This window comes from Chlorocebus sabaeus, chromosome 1 (genome assembly GCF_047675955.1).
Source record: "Chlorocebus sabaeus isolate Y175 chromosome 1, mChlSab1.0.hap1, whole genome shotgun sequence".
NCBI classification, from domain to species: Eukaryota; Metazoa; Chordata; class Mammalia; order Primates; family Cercopithecidae; genus Chlorocebus; species Chlorocebus sabaeus.
The window spans coordinates 2,894,257-2,916,254 of NC_132904.1; the positions used below are offsets into that span (position 1 = coordinate 2,894,257).

At 48.8% G+C, this 21,998-nt stretch overlaps 1 protein-coding gene across 1 annotated transcript; it reads left to right on the forward strand.

Moving 5' to 3' along the window:
* Nucleotides 1-15,035: 15,035 nt before the first annotated feature.
* On the forward strand, nt 15,036-15,433 carry LOC103242584 (small ribosomal subunit protein eS12-like). The gene has a single exon (XM_037997588.2). The coding sequence runs from the start codon at nt 15,051-15,053 to the stop codon at nt 15,420-15,422; it is 372 nt and encodes a 123-aa protein (XP_037853516.2). The 5' UTR covers nt 15,036-15,050; the 3' UTR covers nt 15,423-15,433.
* The last annotated feature ends 6,565 nt before the right edge of the window (nt 15,434-21,998 follow it).

A 21,998-nucleotide genomic window follows, 5' to 3' on the forward strand; every position in this document is an offset into this window, starting at 1 on the left:
CGCCGGGCCCGTCTTCCGGGACACGCCTAGTCGCTAGGCAACCACCAGCGGCTCAGGATATCGCTGGCCTGGAGCATGCTGGGAGCTGTAGTTCAACCCCCGCTCTCTGGAGCATCGCGCGGCAAAGCGTTCGGTGTCCGTGCTGGGAGTAGTCAGCCCAGCCGCGGGGAGACAGGCACTAAAGACTGAGTGTCCTGTAATAGGTGTTTAAGTCACCTTGCACTAAGCGCCGTGAGGACCAGGCCCAGCCTGGAGGTCAGAGGCGGCCTCGGGGCTGGGTGTGAGACGGGATGGTTCCCAGGAGGCCGACCTGGAGCAGGGCCTGGGGATGGTTGAGAAGCGCGCTCCAGGCCTAGGGACCGCCCTGCCAATGACCCTGCGGAAAGCAAGCCATTACGAAGTGTTCCGTGAACAGGCTTCTCCATCTCCTTCTCAGACCCCATTCTGGAGCCATCTCCAACCCCGTTAGGGCTCCTGCCTTCAGTGTGCATGATGTCATCTCCCAAGGATATCCCACCCAAGGTTCGTGCACCCACCCAAAATGAGAGGAAATGCTATTTGAGAAACAGAATTTTAGTATGTCAAGAAAAATTATTAGCCAGGAGTTATTAGCTCATGTCTGTAATCCCAGCACGTTGGAAGGCCAAAGCAGGAAGATCATTGAGTCCAGGAGTTTGAAGCTGCAGTGAGCTATGATTATGCCACTGCATTCCAGCCTAGGCGACAGAGTGAGACCCTTTCTCGAAAAATAAAAAAATCAAAAATCTTCTAGTTACTTTTTGGAACCTCATGTCTAATTTCATAATAAATTCTAAGGCCAGGCGCAGTGGCTCACACCTGTAATCCCAGCACTTTGGGAGGCCAAGGCAGGCGGATCACGAGGTCAAGAGATCGAGACCATCCTGGCCAACATGGTGAAACCCCGTCTCTACTAAAAATGCAAAAATTAGCTGGGCATGGTGGCACTTGCCTGTAGTCCCAGCTACTCAGGAGGCTGAGGCAGGAGAGTCGCTTGAACCCGGGAGTCGGAGGTTACAGTGAGCCGAGACTGCGCCATTGCACTCCAGCCTGGCAACAGAGCGAGACTCTGTCTCAAAAAAATAAAAAAATAAAAAATAAATAAATAAGAAATTAATTCTAAATTCTATTGGTGGCAAAAAAAGCAAAAAACAAAAAACAAAGAAAAAACAAAAAAAAAAACAAGAGGGAAGAGTTTGTTTACATTTCTGCGAAGCCCCTATAGCATGTGCTGTAACTGTTGCCCAAGATGTGGGAGGCTCTGTGAGATCCCAACTGATCCCAAAGAAGGGGCCAGGTCCAGGACTTAGGGGATGAAGGTCTGGCCAGGTCCTACCATGACTCTCACGGTGCCTGTTGCTCACTCATCACTCTAGGACCATGAATCACCCAAGCCCAGCTCGGCCACATGCCTTCCTTGGAGAAGGAACCTGAGGCACCCAGGACAGTCAGAAGCCTCTTGGAGGTAAACAGTCGGCTAAGGCTTGCCCCACCCTTCCTTTCTGGCACTGAGAAGGCCTCCTGACATCAGGTCAGGCAAACCAGAGTTTGGCTGTGAGACCTGGGGTGAGTTTAACTTCTCTGAGCTTCCAGATGTCTTGTTTTTAAATCTGCAAAGTGGGGACGGGTGCAGTGGCTCACACCTGTAATCCCAACACTTTGGGAGACCAAGGTGGCCTGATCATTTGAGGTCAGGAGTGTGAAACCAGCCTGGTCAACACAGTGAAACCCCATCTCTACTGAAAAAAAAAAAAAAAAGGTCTGCAGAGCAGAACTGGAAAACGATCAGCTGCTCAGGTGGCCAAGCTGTGTCTAAGAGTGCTGCAGTGTCCAGCAGCAGCGGGTCCCGCCTCCTCGGTCCTGCTGCGTCCCAGCCCTACCACCAGGGCGAGGACACTCTCTGAACCTCAGCATCCCTCTGGTGTCGTAGTTCGTTGGGGCGGCACATTGGGTCACAGGTTCTTATGGGTTGAATTGTGTCTCTCCCAAAAGATGTGGAAGTCCTATAACCACCAGGACCTGTGGATGTGACCTTATATGGAAATAGGGTCTTTGCAGATGATAAAGTCGTTAAAATGAGGTCATTAGGGTGGACCTTAATCCAGTATAACTGATACCCTTGTAAAAAGGGAAAATTGGCCGGGCACGGTGCCTCGTGCCTGTAATCCCAGCACTTTGGGAGGCCGAGGCGGGCGGATCACGAGATCAGGAGATTGAGACCATCCTGGCTAACACGATGAAACCCCGTCTCTACTGAAAATACAAAAAAATTAGCCAGGCGTGGTGGCGGGCACCTATAGTCCCAGCTTCTCAGGAGGCTGAGCCAGGAGAATGGCGTGAACCCGGGAGGCGGCGGAGCTTGCAGTGAGCTGAGATCACGCCACTGCACTCCAGCCTGGGCGGCAGAGCGAGACTCCATCTCAAAAAAAAAAAAAAAAAGGGAAAATTTCAGCTGGGCATGGTGGTTCACGCCTGTAATCCCAGCACTCTGGGAGGCTGAAGAGGGAGGATGGCTTGAGCCCCGGAGTTTCAAGTTGCAGTGAGCTATGATTGTGCAACTGCACTCCAGCCTGGGTGCAGAGCGAGACCCCATCTCTAAAATAAATAAATAAATAAATAAATAAATAAACAAACAAACAAACATATATAAATTAATTTTAAAAAATTGTTTTGAGACGGAGTTTCACTCTTGTTGCCCAGCCTGGAGTGCAATGGCACGATCTTGGCTTACCGCCTCCCGGGTTCAAGAGATTCTCCCGCCTCAGCCTCCTGAATAGCTGGGATTACAGGCGTGTGCCACCACGCCCAGCCAATTTTGTGTTTTTAGTAGAGATGGGTTTCTCCATGTTGGTCAGGCTGGTCTCGAACTCCCGACCTCAGGTGATCTGCCCGCCTCGGCCTCCCAAAGTGCTGGGATTATAAGCGTGAGCCACTGTGCCCAGCCAATTAATTAAAATTTTTAAGTGGAGGAGATTTGGACACTGACAAGCAGGGAGGGTGCCATGTTAAGATAAAGGCAGAAATCAGGGTGATGCTTCTACAAGCCAAAGGGCACCAAGCATTGTCAGCAACTCACCAGAAGTCAGGGGAGAACCTGGGACAGATTCTCCGTCACAGCCCCAGAAGGAGCCCACCCTGCTGATGCCCTGACCTGAGACTTCCAGCCTCCAGAACTGTGAGACAAGAAATCCTTATTGAAGCCCCTAAGCGTGGCAGCCCCAGCAAACTGATAATGAGGATTTCACAAGAGCACATAGGGTAAGGACATAACACAGAACCCTGCCTACTAAATATTCTGCAAGTGCAGACCCATCCTGAAGCTTCATTGGCCTGTTCTGAATGGCTGAGGGGCTGATGCCTTGGTCTGGCCCTGGGCCACGGGCAGTGGGTGAGTGAACAGCACCTTCCCTGGGCAGCTGGGCTTTTCTCAGCCACCAGTGGCCACCATGCAGGGATCTCCCTTGAGTCTCCTAAGGGCCAAGGCCAAGTTCTTCTCCAAGAACACTGCTCTTTCCATGCCACAGGATGGATGGTCCCCCTCAGTGTCCATGGGCAGTAGGATGTCGCTGGGCCCACCACTTTGAGGTGACTAAAGCAGAGTCGTTTCTTTGCTGGCACAACCAGCAGCTCAGGTCCTACCCAAACCACTTTTAGGGAAAGAAATACCGCATGGCCTGCAAGCCAGGGCAGCGCAGGGGTAGAAATGAACACACATGGGTGAGCTCCCAGCTCTGCTACCAACTCCTGGGGGGTCCCAAGACAAGCCTGTTGTGGGTTGAGCTATGGTCCCCCCAAAATGATTATGCCCATGTTCTAGCCCCTGGTACCTGCGACTGTGACTTGAGTTTTACTTATTTTTATTTATTTATTTATTTATTTATTGAAGTAGGATCTCACTCTGTCACTCTGGCTGGAGTGCAGTGGTGCAATCACAGCTCACTGCTGCCTCAACCTCCCGGGCTCAGGTGATCCTCCCACCTCAGCCTCCTGAGTAGCTGGGACTGCAGATGTGCACCACCATACCTGGCTAATTTTTTATATTTTTTGTGGAGATGGGGTTTCATTATGTTGCTCAGGCTGGTCTTGAACTCCAGGGCTCAAGCGATCCTCCCACCTTGGCCTCCCGAAGTGAGAGGACTGCAGGCATGAGCCCCTGTACCTGGCTGGCTTTATTTGAAACAGGGGTCCTTGCAGATATAATCAAGTTAAAATAAGGTCATCTGGATTAGAATGAGCCCTAAGCCAATGCCTGGTGTCTTTATGAGAAGAGAGATTCAGAGATACAGAGATAGATGTGAAGGGGGAAGCAGTTGGAGTGATGTAACCACGAGCCAAGGATGGCCGGTGGCCACCAGAAGCCAGGAGAGAGGCAAAGAAGAACCTCCTGGAGAGGCCCTGAAGGAACCCACCCGCGGACGCCTTGATTTGGAACTTCTGGCCTCTACAGCTGTGAAATAATCAATCCCTATTGTATCTGTTTTTGTTTTTACTGTTTAATTGTTGTGGGTATATGGTAGGCATGTAAATCCCTATTGGGTTTGTTTTTTTTGTTTTTGTTTTTGGTTTTGGTTTTTTTTTGAGACGGAGTCTAGCTCTATCACCCAGGCTGGAGTGCAACAGTGCGATCTTGGCTCACTGCAAGCTCCGCCTCCGGGGTTCACGCCATTCTCCTGCCTCAGCCTCCTGAGTAGCTGGGACTACAGGCTCCTGCCATTATGCCCGGCTAATTTTTTTGTATTTTTAGTAGAGACAGGGTTTCACCATGTTAGCCAGGATGCTCTCGATCTCCTGACCTTGTGATCCACCCGCCTTGGCCTTCCAAAGTGCTGGGATTACAGGCGTGAGCCACCGCACTGGGCCCCCTATTGGTTTTTTAAAATTATTATGATTATTTTTGAGACAGAGTCTCGCTCCCTCACCCAGGCTGGAGTGCAGTGGTGCAATCTCAGCTCACTGCAACCTCTGCCTCCCGGGTGTAAGTGATCCTCCTGCCTTAGCCTCCCGAGTAGCTGGGACTACAGGCGCGCACCACCACACCCAGCCACGTACTAATTTTTAGTAGAGATGGGGTTTCACCATGTTGGCCAGGCTGGTCTTGAACTCCTTGCATCAGGTGAATTGCCTACCTCAGCCTCCCAAAGTGCTGGAATTAGAGGCGTGAGCCACCGCGCCCAGCCAGTTTTTATATTTAATGTTTAATTGTTGTGGGTGCTTGGTGGTTGTGTAAATCCCGACTGTTTCTGTTTTTAGTTTGAATGTTTAATTATTGTGGGAATCTACATGGTTGATGTGTGAATTCCTGTTGTTCCTGTTTTTAATGTTTAATTGTTGTGGGTGCATGGTGGGTGTGTAAATCCTGATTGTTTGAACACCCCAGTTTGGTGTCATTTATTACTGCAGCTCTGGGACGCTTGGATGAAGCCCTTTTCTTCTCTGTGCCTCAGTTTCCACTCAGCAGTCTAAACAACCAGAATTTCAGTCTTCCAGCACAGACACCTGGGGCTGCAATAAGGTGAATGCAAACACCATGACATAGGCTAAAACTAGGGGTGCAGGCAGGAAGGCCTGGGGCTGCCCCACACCCACTCCTGGAAGTTTTGGGGACTTTGCTTCTGCCTGTGTGAAGGCCTAAACATCCAGCTCTGTGCCGGGGCTCTGAGACACCGTCAGGCATTTCCAGGAGGATGTGCCCAAACACCAGCACGGTGCTTCCAGGGCTGCCGGGCTCATTTGCCTCTTCTGAAAGCAAAAAGAAGAGACATGAAATGAATTTCTATTAACTGGGACCACGACTTCTGTGAAGGAATGAAAATGCTTTTAATTCACAACCAAGAAATCTACTTATATTTGAAAAACTTGTCAACCCATTGCTGAACATCTGGCAGAACACGGAGGGGGTGGGCTTTGTTAGTGCCCAGCCCGGAACCCCCCAACTCCCCCGAGGACCTCCCTGGCTCAAGTAGCACCAGTCTGTCCTAGCTTGATACCAAGAACTTGACAATGCACAGCTCGCATCCCATGTCAGCCTTCATCTTCTGTCTATAATTACACCACCTTCTTGAACGGCCCTGGGGCAGACGTGTCGAACAGCCCATGCCCATGAGCTGACATCAAGGGGGGTCATGCGGTGCATACTGTCCTGTGGCATACCTCTGTGGGACCCCTCGTGGGGTGCAGGGACCCCCAGTCCTCTCTCACAGCTGTGCAGTGTGCCGCAGTGGAACTCACAGCTCTTCACAGCCCTTTCTCTGTCGTGGACATCTGCTTGGGAGCCTGAGGCAGGAGGATCGCTTGAGCCCAGCAGTCAAGGCTGCAGTGAGTGGAAACACTCAACGCCAGCCTGTGAAAGCAGCCAGGAGGGAGGTTGTACCCTGAAAAGCCACAGGGCCAGAGCTGCCCAAGACCATGCGAACCTACGTTTTGCATCTATGTGACCTGGAGTCAAAAGAGATCATTTTGGAGCTTTAAAATTCCACTCCCCCTTTGGATTTCGGACTTGCATGGGCCCTGTAACCCCTTTGTTTTGATCAGTTTCTCCCACTTGAAACAGCTGTATTTACCCAATGCCTGTACCCCGTTGTTTCTGGGAAGTAACTAGCTTGCTTTTGATTTTACAGGCTCACAGGCAGAAGGGACTTGCATTGTCTCAGATGAGACTTTGGACTGTGGCCTTTTGGGTTAATGCTGAAATGAGCTAAGACTTTGGGAGACTGTAGGAAAGGCATGATTGATTTTGAAATGCAAGGACTTGAGATCTGGAGGGGTCAGGCGTGGAATTATATGGTTTGGCCGTGTCCCCACCCAGATCTCATCTTGAATTGTACTCTTGTAATTCCCACGTGTTGTGGGGGAGACCCGGTGGGAGATAATTTGAATCATGGGGGTGTTTTCCCCCATACTGTTCTTGTGGTAGTGAATCAGTCTCACAAGATCTGATGGTTTTATCAGGGGTTTCCGCTTTTGCATCTTCCTCATTTTCTCTTGCTGCCACCATGTAAGAAGTGCCCCTTTCAGCCATGGCTGGAGCAGGTGGGACGAAGGGCACCAAGTCCCCAGGCTGCACACATTGCGGGACCCTGGGCCCAGCCCACAAAACCATTTTCTCCCAGGCCTCCAGGCCTGTGAAGACCTCTGACATGCCCTGGAGATATTTACCCCATCGTCTTGGGGATTAATATTCAGCTCTCCTTGTTACTCATGCAAATTTCTGCAGCCAGCTTGAATTTCTCCTCAGAAAATGGGTTTTTATTTTCTATCACATTGTCAGACTGTAAATTTTCCAAACTTTTACACTCTGCTTCCGTTATAAAACTGAATGCCTTTAACAGTACCCAAGTCATCTCTTCAATGTTTTGCTGCTTAGAAATTTCTTCTGCCAGATACCCTAAATCATCTCTCTCAAATTCAAACTTCCACAAATCTCTAGGACAGGGGCAAAATGCTGCCAGTCTCTTTACTAAAATATAACAAGAATCACCTTTGCTCCAGTTCCCAACAAGTTCCTCATCTCCCTCTGAGACCACCTCAGAGGACCTTATTGTCCCATATCGCTGTCAGGCTTTTGGTCAAAGCCATTCAACAAGTCTCCAGGAGGTTTGTTGGTCTATGTGTCTATTTTTGTACCAGTACCATGGTGTTTTGGTTACTGTAGCCTCATAGTTTGAAGTCAGGTAATGTGATGCCTCTGGCTTTGTTCTTTTTGCTTAGGATTACTTTGGCAATTTGGGCTCTTTTTTAATTACATATGGATTTTAGAATAGTTTTACTAGTTCTGTGAAAAATGATATTGGTAATTTGTTTTCTTTATTGTTGTGCTTTTTTTTTTAGGGTCTGACTCTGTCACCTAGGCTTGAGTACAGTAGCATGATCACAGCTCACTGCAGCCTTGATCTCCCAGGCTCCAGTGATCCTCCCACCTCAGCCTCTTGAGTAGTTGGGATTACAGGTGCATGCCACCACACTGGGCTAATTTTTGTCTTTTCGGGAAAGATGGGGGTTTTGCCATATTGCCCAGGCTGGTCTCAAACTCCTGGGCTCAAGCAATCCACAGGCCTCGGCCTCCCAAAGTGTTGGAATTACAGGCGTGAGCCATCATACCTGGCCTCTTTCTCCTTTCTTGTTAAACCGTGAGAGCAACGTTTCACTTGTTCACTATTACACCCTACAAAAGGAGATTACAAAAACAGCCATCACAAAACCATGTTGAACGTTCAGCTCTTCCCACCAATACATCAAATCTTAGGTTTTCTTTATATATTTTTTTAAGATGGAGTCTCACTCTGTTGCCCAGGCTGGAGTGCAGTGGCCTGATCTCAGTTCACTGCAACCTCTGCCTCCTGGGTTCAAGCAATTCTTCTGCTTCAGACTCCCAAGTAGCTGGGATTAGAGGTGTGTGCCACCACACCTGGCTAATTTTTATTTATTTTATTTTATTTATTCTGAGACGGAGTTTCACTCTTGTTGCCCAGGCTAGAGTGCAAAGGCACGATCTTGGCTCAGTGCAACCTCCACCTTCTGGGTTCAGGCAATTCTCCTGCCTCAGTCTCCCCAGTAGCTGGGACTACAGGCGCCTGCCACCAAGCCTGGCTAATTTTGTGTTTTTAGTAGAGACGAGGTTTCTCCATGTTGGTCAGGCTGGTCTCGAACACTCGACCTTAGTTGATCCACCCGCCTCAGCCTCCCAAAGTGCTGAGATTACAGGCGTGAGCACCGCACTCAGCCCTAATTTTTGTATTTTTAGTAGAGATGGGGTGTCACTATGTTGGCCAGGCTGGTCTGGAACTCCTGACCTCAGGTGATCTGCCTTCCTCACCCTCCCAAAGGGCTGGTATTACAGGTGTTAGCCACCACACCTGGCCAACTCTTAGGTTTTAGACAGGACCTGGGAATACTTCAGCAGTCTTAGAATAGAAGATTCTATGTCTACAAAAAAATAAAAAATAAATGAGGTAGATACAGCTTTCCCACTCCGGACTTGCCTGTTCTAACTTTGTTGCCTTCATGAAATGTTCCGTAAGAAAAACAAAAATTCTTCATAATTGCTTGGCATAAGAAGCACCAAGGAAATTCAACAACAAAAAAATTAGTATGTTGGCTGGGCGCAGTGGATCACGCCTGTCATCCCAGCACTATGGGAGGATGAGGCGGGCGGATCACCTGAGGTCAGGAGTTCGAGACCAGCCTGGCCAACATAGTAACACCCCATCTCTACTAAAAACACACATACACACACAAATTAGCCAGGCGTGGTGGCGTGTGCCTGTAATCCCAGCTACTAGGGAGGCTGAGGCAGGAGAGTTGCTTGAACCGGGAGGTAGAGGTTGCAGTGAGCCAAGATCCTGCCACTGCACTCCAGTCTGGGCAACAGAGCACTAAACAACAACAACAAAATTAGTATGTGAACCTTGATAGGAAACACGCCCCTCCATGAGTTTCTTCTCAAGAATGAAAACCCAGTTCTTCAATAGAGTAGGCCCTGGCAAACTCAATTAAGTCACCTGAGATTCCCCACTCAGGTGCCCACCTCTTCTAGGCTTCGGGAAGAGGAAGGCGTCTAAGAAGACTGGGGAAGACATTGCATCTCGGGCTCCAACTAAACTGTATTTAAGTAAGCAGCAGCACACATGTTGACTCCCTAAGGACTAACATAAGTCAATTCGAGGGCATCCTACTTGAGGTTCTGAGGCTGAAGCAATTTTATAATTCTACAACCTTAGTTTTTTTGTTTTGTTTTGTTTTGTTTATTTTTTTTTTTTTTGTACATTCAAATAAATAAATAAATAAATAAGGCTGGGGTGCAGTGGCTCATGCCTGTAATCCCAGCACTTTGGGAGGCCAAGCAGGTGAATCACGAGGTCAGGAGTTCAAGACCAGCCTGGACAAGATGGTGAAACCCCATCTCTACTAAAAGTACAAAAATTAGCCGGGCATAGTGGCAAGCACCTGTAATACCAGCTACTTGGGAGGCTGAGGCACGAGAATCGCTCGAACCCGATGGGCGGAGGTTGCAGTGAGGTGAGATCGCACAGTTGCACTCCAGCCTGGGTGACAGAGTGAGACTCCATCTCAAAATAAACAAACAATAAGCTGGGGACAGGGGTGGGCATGCAAAACAGGTCCCTAAAGAGATGACAGATATTGGCCTTTTTCCCACGTCCAGTTACCATGGAAGTAGACAGTAACCCTCTCTCCTTATTTAGGCTAAGTAGTTGTGTTTTCCACTGTGATTCAATAAGTTCCTCCGGTTCTACCTTGAAAGAGGTAACAGTCTTTGGAAAAAGTTTTTCTAGATGGTACTAAGTTTCTATGTATACAGCTTGTCACAGGTAACAAGGCTACGTGACAAGACCTACTTCTTTCCAAAAAAAGAAAAAAAGTTAGTCTGTATTTGTTTTGGTAAGTTTTTTTATTTTATTTTATTTTTTATTTTTTGGAGATGGAGTCTCGCTCTGTCACCCAGGCTGGAGTGCAATGGTGCGATCTCGACTCACTGCAACCTCCACCTCCTCGGTGCAAGTGATTCTCCTGCCTCAGCCTCCTAAGTAGCTGGGATTACAGGCACCCGCCACCACGCCTGGGTAGTTTTTGTATTTTTAGTAGAGACGGGGTTTCACCGTGTTGGCCAGACTGGTCTCAAACTCCTGAGCTCAGGTGATCCGCCTACCTCAGCCTCCCAAAACGCTGGGATTACAGGCATGAGCCACCGTGCCCGGTCATGAGTCTTCAAGCCCGTGTACATGTACCATCATGATCAAAACAAAAACCCTGTCCAAACCAAACACAAGGATGGCCAGCAGTACAGTCCCCAGGTCAGGCCTGTGCAGGAGCAGGCTGGTCCCCACCTGTGTCCCACCTCTCGTAAAGGCCACCTGTCAGCTAACACTGAGCCTGGGCCCTTGCCTTGGAGCAAGAGTGGCATGGCCGAAGCCCTGGCCCACCCTGTGGCAGGCTCTCCTGTCCTTATATACCGAGTGCCAGGAGGGTCAGTGTGTGGCCTGGACCTGCACCCCACACTGCTTTCCTCCAACCCCAGCGGAACACAGCCCACTCATCTCAGAACAGGCATCAACCCCCTCTCTGCTCACTAGGGCACTTCCCCTGAAGAAAGGGCAGAAGAAAGCCCCTTCTAGGGAGGGGTAGGACGGTGAAGGGTGGGGAACTGACATGGAAAGGCCTACCCACCCCAGTCGGCCACGTCCTCCCCACTCAGGGCGGTCTCCAGTTCTGTCCTAACCAAGGACCCGTGGCCTCCCTCCTCCCAGGTTGGAAGGTCAGTCCTGGAAGGCTCTGGAAGGTGTCCTGGGACTCACCCGCCAGGTAGCATTTTCATCAGAGGTTCTCAAAAGGAGACTTATCTGGGTTACATGGGATCACACTGGTGGCCATGGTCACCCTCAGTAAGAAACGGTAGATAGGTGTGAGGGAGAGATGCCCCTGCTGCCTGCCAGTGGAGCCATGCCATCCCCCACGAGGGTCTGAGCGGCTCTCCTCCCAAGTTTGTGGATTTGTAGATTTCACCATGTAGCTATGTCAGCGTTTGCTTTTTCAGTTTTGAAGCAGTGTTATTGGATATACACAATTTCCTGATTGTTTTACCAGCAGAGGGGATCCTTATTATTCTTGGATTCTGTATCTGCAAATCCATCTACTTGTTACAATTTATTTGTAGCCCCCAAATCAATGGCACTTTTGTGGTCACTTGCAAATATGCACGGGGTAGGGAAAATTCTGACATACTCTTTCCCACTGAGGTCGTTTCAGCTCTCACTGTAAACATACGTCCTGTTCAAGGTCTAGTCAGTAGCACGGTTTTTCCCATTTTTGTGTGTGTGTGTGTGTGTGTGTGTGTGTGTGATTTCACTGTTTAAAATGGTCCTCAAGCCAGGCGTGGTGGCGCACATCTGTAGTCCCAGCTACTCAGGAAAAGCTACTCAGGAGAATCGCTTGAACCCACGAGGTCAAGGCTGCAGCTATGATCACGCCACCGCACTCCAGCCTGAGTGACAGAAGGAAAAAAAATAATCTCCACAAAAAAAAATAATTTTTTTTAAAGGCTGGCAACCGAGGCCAGGTGCGGTGGGTCACGCCTATAATCCCAGCACTTTGGGAGGCTGAGGCAGGTGGATCACCTGAGGCCAGGAGTTCGAGATCAGCTTGACCAACATGGAGAAACCCCATCTCTACTAAAAATACAAAATTAGCCAGGTGTGGTGGCAGGTGCGTGAAATCCTAGCTACTCGGGAGGCTGAGGCAGAAGAATCCCTTGAACCCAGGAGGTGGAGGTTGCGGTGAGTGAACATTGCGGGACTGTACTCCAGCCTGGATGACAAGAGTGAAACTCCGTCTCAGAAAAAAAAAAAAGGCCCCCAGCCGTTGTACTGAAGTGCTGTCTAGCATTCTCAAACACAAGGGCCTGGGATGAGTCTTACATAGAAAACGTGTGTTAGAGAGGCTTCATTCAGGCGTGAGTGACAGCGCTGTTGGCCGTGAGTTTAATGTGAATGAATCAACATTATCTATCACACGAGGTGTCTTTATTTTATTGTTTTTTCTTTTAATTCTCCACATTGCTTCAGAAAACAAGGTATCTTTAAAGAGAAACACACATAAAATAAGGAAATAGACTGATCGGCTGATGAAAATGTTGTGACCAGAGGCTCACAGGAGGCAGACCCTGAGTCTCCCTGAGGAGCCGTGGCTCAGCGGTAGCTAATTCAGTATTCACAGCAAAGCAGCACCTCCAATAGGAGAATCAGCTGTCATCTCTGGGCCTTGTTCCTCTGTGTGTCTCTTTATGGTGTGTACCTCTTTCCCCACCAACATATTCTAGCTTGAATTCTCTTATCTTGTTTTTTGTTTTGTTTTGAGACAGTCTCGCCGTGTTGCCCAGGCTGGAGGACAGTGGCACAATCTCAGCTCACTGCAAACTCTGCCTCCCGGGTTCAAGAGATTCTCCTGCCTCAGCCTCCTGAGTAGCTGGGATTATGGGCACCAACCACCACACCACGCTTGGCTAATTTTTTTTTTGTATTTTTGGTAAAGACGGGGTTTCACCATGTTGGCCAGGCTGATCTCGAACTCCTGACCTCAGGTGATCTACCCACCTCGGCCTCCCAAAGTGCTGGGATGACAGGCGTGAGTCACCGCACCAGGCTGGATTCTCTTATCTTGTTTTGATAACCCACTCCTGCTATCTTTAGAAGAATATATCTGGGGTCTAGTTTTCTAACCTTTCATTTTCTACCCTCCTATATTATTTCCTTTTTAGGTATAGTTCTTAAAAATGTCACATTACTAGATTTTTCTTTCTAATTCGACCTGATAATTAATAAATGAGTTTAACCTATTAATATGTGTTAGATTACTACTATATTTAGACTTAATTTTAACATCTTATTTTGTGCTTTTGATAATGTACCTTCTCTTTGGGGTTTTTTGTTTGTATGTTTTTATTTTTTGCTTTCTCTCTTCCTCCTGTATTCTTATTTCCCTCTCCAACTTTTATTCTCCTTCACTGAAGAACTGAATAGATTCTGGCTGTGGCTCAGGCCTGTAATCCCAGCACTTTGGGATGCCATTGCAGGCTGATCACTGGACTCCAGGAGTTCAAGACCAGTCTGGACAACATAGCAAAATGCACTCTCTCCAAAATACAGAAAAAATTAGCTGGGCAGCTGGATGCAGTGGCTCATGCCTGTAATCTCAGCACTTTGGGAGGCTGAGGCGGGTGGATCATGAGGTCAGAAGTTCAAGATTAGCCTGGCCAAGATAGTGAAACCCCGTCTCCACTAAAAATACAAACAATTAGCCAGGCATGGTGGCAGGCACCTGTAATCCCAGCTACTCAGGAGTCTGAGGCAGAGAATTGCTTGAACCCGGCAGGCGGAGGTTGCAGTGAGCCAAGGTCACGCCACTGTACTCCAGCCTGGGCAACAGAGCGAGACTCCATCTCAAAAAAAAAAAAAAATTAGCTGGGCATGGTGGCATGTGTCTATAGTTTCAGGTACCTGGGAGGCTGACATGGGAGGATGGCTTGAGCCCAGGGAAGTTGAGGCTGTGATGAGCCATGATCGTAGCCCTGCTCTTCAGCCTAGAAGATAGAGTGAGACATGTTCTAAAAAAAAAAGAGAGAACTGAACAAATTCTATTTTTATTTAATGGTTTACGTTTGGTATGGTTTGACTCTGTGCCCCCATCCAGATCTCATCTCAAATTGTAATCCCCACATGTTGAGGGAGGGATCTGTAATCCCCAAGTGTGGAGGGAGCAAGGTGATCGGATCGTGGGGGCAGTTTCCTCAGTGCGCTGTTCTCGTGATAGTGAGTGAGTTCTCACGAGATCTGATGGTTTTATAAGGGGCTGTTCCCCCTTCACTCTCTGCTTTCCCTCCTGTGCCTTGTGAGGAAGGTGCCTGCATCCACTTCCACCACGATTGTAAGTTTTCTGAGGCCTCCCCAGTCATGCGGAATTGTGAGTCAATTAAACCTCTTTCCTTTATAAATTACCCAATCTCAGGCATTTCTTGTTTTCTCCTTTCTTTCTCTCTCTTTTTTTTTCTTTCTTTCTCTCTCTTTCTTTCTTTCTTTTTTTTTTTTTTTTTTTTTGGACAGTCTCGCTCTCTCACCCAGGCTGGAGTGCAGTGGTGCAATCTCGGCTGACTACAACCTCCGCCTCCCCAGTTCAAGCGATTTTTGTGCCTCAGCCTCCCGAGTAGCTGGGGTTACAGGTGAGAACCAGCTAATTTTTGTATTTTAATAGAGATGGAGTCTCACCATGTGGGCCAAGCTGATCTTGAACTCTTGGCCTCAAATGATCTGTCCACCTTAGCCTCCCAAAGTGCTGGGATTACAGGCGTAAGCCACCCCTCCCGGCATAGGTAATTTCTTTATAGCAGTGTGAGAACGGACTAATACATTGTTAACTTGGGGAAAAAGAAGTTAAAAAAAAACAACAACAGGAAAAAAGTGTTTTGATACACTTAAAGAAGAAAATCCAGTTTGCAAACACCACAGCAATAACTATTTCAGTCAAGAATGGTCATTGGCGTTAATACTGCTTTACAAGAGGTGCTGAAGACCACCCTCATCCACAATGGCCTAGCACGTGGAATTCGCGAAGCTGCCAAAGCCTTAGACAAGCGCCAAGCCCATCTTTGTGTGCTTGCATCCAACTGTGATGAGCCTATGTATGTCAAGTTGGTGGAGGCCCTTTGTGCTGAACACCAGATCAACCTAATTAAGGTTGATGACAACAAGAAACTAGGAGAATGGGTAGGCCTCTGTAAAATTGACAGAGAGGGGAAACCCCGTAAAGTGGTTGCTTGCAGTTGTGTAGTAGTTAAGGACTATGGAAAGGAGTCTCAGGCCAAGGATGTTATCGAAGAGTACTTCAAATGCAAGAAATGAATAAATAAATCTTTGGCTCACACACACACACACACACAAAAAGAATGGTCATTGGACTCTAGCATTGGTATGTGAAAGTGTGGAGGAAAAGAGAATATTTACATTGTTTCAAAGAAACCCCTACAGGAGACTTAGTAATAACAGAGGGAAGACATGGTAACTTTACCATGGAGAACACTGGCAACTTTAGCTTACCTAAGTGATGGAAGTGTCTTGTGATATCATGCAGCTAAAAGGACACATCACTTCTGTAGTATTCTTGCTAATAATAAAAATAAAAACTGAAATTTAATCACAAGGAACCATCGAACAAGCCCAAATTGGAGACATGCTGTGAAGTGATTGACCGGCACTTGGAAGTGTCGAGTCATGGAAGAGAAGAAAGACTGAGGCCCTTCAACTTATTTTTGTTTGTTTGTTTGTTTGTTTTTTGAGACAGAGTCTCGCTCTGTGGCCCAGGCTGGAGTGCAGTGGCATGATCTCGGCTCACTGCAACCTCCACCTCCCAGGTTCAAGTGATTTTCGTGCCTCAGCCTCCCGGGTAGCTGGGACTACAGGTGCACACCACCATGCCCAGCTAATTTTTTGTATTTTTTGTAGAGACAGGGGTCTCACTATATTGGCCGGGCTGGTCTCGAACTCCTAACCTCAAATGATCCACCCGCCTCAGCCTCCCAAAGTGCTGCGATTACAGGTGTGAGCCACCACGCCGGACCTTTTTTTTTTTTTGAGACAAGGTTTCACTCTGTCATTCAGGCTGGAGTGCAGTGGCTCACTGTAGCCTCAGTCTCCAAGGTTCAGGCAATCCTCCCACCTCAGCCTCCCAAGTAGCTGGGACCACAGTTGAATGGCACCACGCTCAGCTAATTTTTTTTTTTTTTTTTGCATTATTCGTAAAGACACGGTCTCCCATGTTGCTCAGGCTGGTCTCAAACTCCTGGACTCAAGGAATCTGCCTGCCTCGGCTTCCCAAAGTGCTGGGATTACAGCAGGAGCCACCACGCCCAGCCGCTTTTCAGCTCTTAAAAGTATGTATGATGAAACCGGGAATGGTAGGTCACACATGTAATCCCAGCACTTTGGGAGGCCGAGGTGGGTGAATCACGAGGTCAAGAGATCGAGACCATCCTGGCCAACATGGTGAAACCCCGTCTCTACTAAAAATACAAAAATTAGCTGGGCGTGGTGGCACACGCCTGTAGTCCCAGCTACTCGGGAGGCTGAGGCAGGAGAATCGCTTGAACCCGGGAGGAGGAGGTTGCGGTGAGCTGAGATGGTGGCCCCTGCACTCCAGCCTGGCGACAGAGAGAAACTCTGTCTCAAAAAACAAACAACGAGAAAAGTAGGTACCATGGCCTCTGCCTCTCGCCATCACTGGCAGGACTTTGCTCAAGGGCACAATTGATTCCAAGAAGGAAACTATGAACTACCAGCCAGGAGGGCAGGATGGAGACAGTGAGGGCGCGGCATCAGCCACACACTGCCTCATCTGAGTTTGCTGTGGAAAAGAAGCCCACAGATAGGGCCTATGTAAATCCAGCAAGTACACGTTCAGAAGCAAGCAGCCCGGAGAGCTGAGCGCACTTCTCAGGAGCTGTTATGCATGAATGCACTTGAAGTAAAAACACATGAAGGCCAGGAATTTCACACACACAAAAACAGATGTTGATGCAATACCCATTGTTTAAAAGGACTAAAACAGGAAAGGCACTATTATGAAGGGAGAAAAATATCCACCCTATGGAAAGTTTGACTCAAAAAAACTCAGCAATGCAGGAGGGGTGGAAAGTCTGAGCCTCTCTGGGAGCACTTACAAGTTGAAAGGACAGAAGTCTGTGCAACAGGTCCCTGGGCATGAACAATCCTTCTTTGTTTATTTTTCTTTGAGATGGAATTTTGATGTTGTCGCCCAGGCTGGAGTGCAATGGCACAATCTCGGTTCACTGCAACCTCTGCCTCCTGGGTTCAAGTGATTCTCTTGCCTCAGCCTCCTGAGTAACTGGGATTACAGATGCCCACCACCACAGCCAGCTAATCTTTGTATTTTTAGTAGAGGTGGGGTTTCACCATGTTGGTCAGGCTGGTCTCAAACTCCTGATCTCAGGTGATCCACTCCTGCATCGGCCTCCCATAGTGCTGGGATTACAGGTGTGAGCCACCGCGCCTGGCTGACGATCCTTCTTTTACACTTTCTTGATTTGAGTTTACCAAGGAGTCAGTCATGTAGTAGTCACATTCTCTACTTGCTGCTTTTGGAAACATCCATCATTTATTATGACAATGTAATTTTGAAGAATAATGACCCTTGAAAAAAGACAGGGTGCAGGGGCTCACTCCTGTAATCCTAGCACTTTGGGAGGCTGATGCAGGAGGACGGCTTGAGTCCTGGAGTTTGAGACCATCCTGGGCAATAGAGTGAGAGCCCATCTCTACAAAAATTACAAAAAGTGCCTGGCATGGTGGCTCACACCTGTAATTCCAGCACTTTTGGGGGGCCGAGGTGGGTGGATCACCTGAAGTCAGGAGTTCAAGACCAGCCTGGCCAACATGGTGAAACCCTGTCTCTACTAAACATACAAAAATTAGCCAGGCATGGTAGCGGGCGCCTGTAATCCCAGCTACTCGGGAGGCTGAGGCAGGAGAATTGCTTGAACCTGGGAGGTGGAGATTGCAGTGAGCCGAGATTGTGCCACTGCACTCCAGCCTGGGCTATGAGAGTGAAACTCCATCTCAAAAAAAAAAAAAAAAAATTACAAAAATTAGGCAGCCATGTGGTGCATGCCTGTAGTCCCAGTTACTCAGGAGACTGAGGTGGGAGGATCCCTTGAGCTTGGGAGGTGGGGAGGTTGCAGTGATCTGAGATTGTGCCACTGCACTCCAGCCTGGGCCACAGAGCCTGACCCTGTCTCAAGAAAACAAAGGTAGTGGGGAGATCTTGAGATGAGAGCATTCTGGATTTAGGGTAGGCCCTAAATGCAGTGACAAGGCGTCCTTATAAGAAGAGTGACACAGGGAGATTGGACACAGAAGGGAGAAGGTCACGTGAAGATGGAGGTAGAGACTGAGTGATGTGGCCCAAGCCACAGAAGGCCACTGAAGCCAGAGTCAGGAAGGATTCTCCCCTTGAGCCTTCAGAGTTAGGAGAGAATAGATTCCTGAGGTTTTAAGCCATGTGTGTACGGTCTTGTTCCAGCAGCCTCAGGGAGTGAAGGTACCAGCCATCCCGGCTTGCCCAGGACACTGCACTTTCAGTGCTAAAACAGAGAAAGTCATGGGTGAAGCCAGACAGGTGGGTCCCTGGTGGGTGCCCGGCCTTAGACTTGCCATTGGCATCCGGTACGTGAAGAAGCAGACACTGAGGGTCTCTCTGTAGCTGGCTGCCTGTGCCACCAGTGGTGATGTTGGCATTGGTGGCAGGGCCCACATCTGGCTGTGGGGGGCTGCAGCCTTTAGGGCCTGGTGTGTGGGTAGCAGGGGCTCTGCAGGCATGCCATCCACACCTAACCCGGGCTGTGAAGTTGAGCTTTGCCATCCCTGGGAATCACCACGCCTGCACCCCCGTCAGCCCGGCCCACTGCCCAGCGGCTCTCTGGTGAGCACCTTCCTGCCTAAGCTGTTTGTGGAAGCTGCTTCTCTAGCAGCCAGACTGAATCGGAGGCCTCTCCCATGGCAGCAGGAGACCATGACCTCAGGGCACAGCCTCAGTGGGGTGCCAGGTGTGGGTCTTGGGCAGTGGGAACAGTGCCAGGTCCATCATTGTATATCTTAACTCACATCAGCTGTGCCTGCCGTGTGGGACTTTTACAGAAGAAACTGTGCTCTGGAGGTGACCATCCCGCCTGAAAGCAGAGAGCTGGCGGGGGCAGGGCGGAGGGGCACCGGAGTGGGTAAGCAGGGTCTCCTTGACCAAAGCTCTCTCCTCAAGCCTAGAAGATACTGTGGTCGTCCAGGATTTCTGAGAAGGAGGAGCTAGAGATTTCTGAATCCTCCTTGTCTGCTCTCCTGGTAGAGAAAGGAGGAGGACAGAAAGTAATCCACCTACTTTTGTAGGGTGACTGTAAACTGATGCAAACAGGATGAGGCCAGTAGCATTTTATTACTGGCCTCATTCTGTTGGCATCAGTTGCATGGCAGCACAAAACCAGAAAAGAAATAAAAACACAGAGCTTCCAAAGAGAGGAGGCGAAGTCGCTCTTTATAGACCACCTCACTGTCTACCAGGTGCCTGTGCACATGAACTGTTAGGACTGAGGCCTAAAGTCTGATTTTTTAAATCTTGCCCAAATTCTTATCTAAGGAGTCTGGGGAGTCATGCCCTACAAAGCATAAACTCTCATCAGGCTGGGCATAGTAGCTCATGCCTGTAAGCCCAGCCCTTTGGGAGGCTGAGGCGGGTGGATCACCTGAGGTCAGGAATTCAAGACCAGCCTGATCAACGTGGCGAAACCCCGTCTCTACTAAAAATACAAAATTAACTGGGCGTGGTGGCACACGCCTGTAACCCCAGCTACTCGGGAGGCTGAGGCAGGAGAATCGCTTGAACTCGGGAGGTAGAGGTCGTGGTGAGCTGAGATCACGCTGCACTCCAGCCTGGGCAAGAGCCACTCCAGCCTGGGCAACAAGTGCCAAACTCAGCCTCAAAACCAAGAGAAAAAACGTTGCTTTGAAATTTGGATCAGAATGTAAGTGTAATTCTTGTTACTTTGTCCCATTCTGAAAATATATTGGAAACAATTTTTTTTTTCTTTTTTTTTTTTTTTTTTTTTGGTGACAGAGTTTCAGTCTTTTGCCCAGCTGGGAACAATTTTTTATGCCAATAAAAATCCTGCAGCCACATCTTCCCAGCAACTGCTGAGTGCCAAAACTGTCCTGGCTGGTTCCTCTATCCAAATGCTGGATCAATGGCCATTTGCTGGATAGTTCCGTTCCTCTCTCCAAATGTTTGATCAATGGGTATTTGGCTTTCTCCTAAGTTTTTTTTGTTTTTTTTGTTTTTTTTTTTTTTTTGAGACAGAGGCTTGCTCTGTCCCCCAGTCTGGAGTGCAATGCTGCCATCTTGGCTCACTGCTGCCATCTTGGCTCACTGCAACCTCCACCTCCCAGGTTCAAGTGATTCTCATGCCTCAGCTTCCCAAGTAACTGGGACTACAGGCATGTGCCACCACGCCTGGCTAATTTTTATATTTTTAGTAGAAATGGGGTTTCTCCATGTTGGCCAAGCTGGTCTTGAACTCCTAACCTCAGGTGATCTGCCCGCCTCAGCCTCCCAAAGTGCTGGGATTACAGGCATGAGCCACCGCACCTGGCCTCTCCTAAATTTTCTTAGCTAAACAGCAAACATCCTCATGACTAAATATTAGGTTCAGTTTTATTGACTTCTTTAGGGCACATTCCCAGCCTGGCCACTGCTGGACCGAGAGGCTGCAGGTTTTGAGGTCACAGAGGATGCCTTCCATGCACCCACCCTCACAGCAGGTGGAACATGGTGGCAGGAGTCCAGGCCATTGGGGAAGGCTGTAAGTGTCACCTGGTCACACTTCACACACTTTCCTTGGGCGTGGGGGTTCCCACAGGGTTCACCAACACACTCACCTGGGCAAGAGGTTGGGCAGAGGTCAGATCCTGCACCAGGGCACTCTGGCATCCTGGGCTGTGCTGTCTGCCCATCCAGGCCTAGGAGGCTCACACCTGGAATGAGAAAATATAAATACTTATGTCTTGGAGTTTAGGATCAAAATAATCTCTGGGTTGTCACAATTTCCTATAAATGATTGACAGACTGCTTTGGTGGCCTCCCAGCGTTCTGGTTATCTGTGTTGGGTTGCTTCTCCCAACAGCTGTGCTATGAACCATGATAGGAATCCCAGGCTCCCTCCGACCTCAGAATCTGAGGCTACTGAGGGTGAGCTAGTGGTCAGTAGGAGGACGGCTCTTCCACCTCCCCAGACAGAGCTCACCGCCCAACTGCCCGTGTTGCAAATGAGAGCAGGTGAGTGCTCCATGGGGTCAGAGGCTCTGCTGCATCCGTATGAATCATTATGCTGGTTTCCACCGAAGGACCTGAGACCTGGCAGAAAAGGAGGCATGCTCCATTTGACATCCTGTTAAATCAAGTTTAGCCTAAAGCTGCCTCCTTCCGTGTTTTAAGTTCAGCCTAAAGGTTTCTCTGTACATCATGAACTAAAACCTAAATGAAGTTGTAAACAGACTGTAGTCGACTCTTGTGGCAGTCACTGAGTTTTGGCCAATAGAGGTGGCCAGCTGTTCAAACTGTGTTCAAATAAGGCAAACGCTGAGCTGCAGCCAATCCAGCCGTCTCTGTAGCTCACTTCCATACATCACCTTCCTTTCTTTTTCTGTCCATAAATCTGCTTCCGCCACGTGGCTGTGCTGGAATCTCTGAACTTACTCTGGCTTGGGAGGCTGCCCCATTCCTAATTATTCTTTGTTCAATTAAACTCTTAAATTTAGGCCAGGCGTGGCGGCTCACGCCTGTTATCCCAGCACTTTGGGAGGCTGAGGTAGGCGGGTCACCTGCGGTCAGGAGTTTGAGACCACACTGGCCAACATGGTGAA

Coding starts and splice junctions, on each gene's coding strand:
- LOC103242584 (XM_037997588.2), top strand. CDS start 15,051: ATGGTCATTGGCGTTAATACTGCTTTACAAGAGGTGCTGAAGACCACC.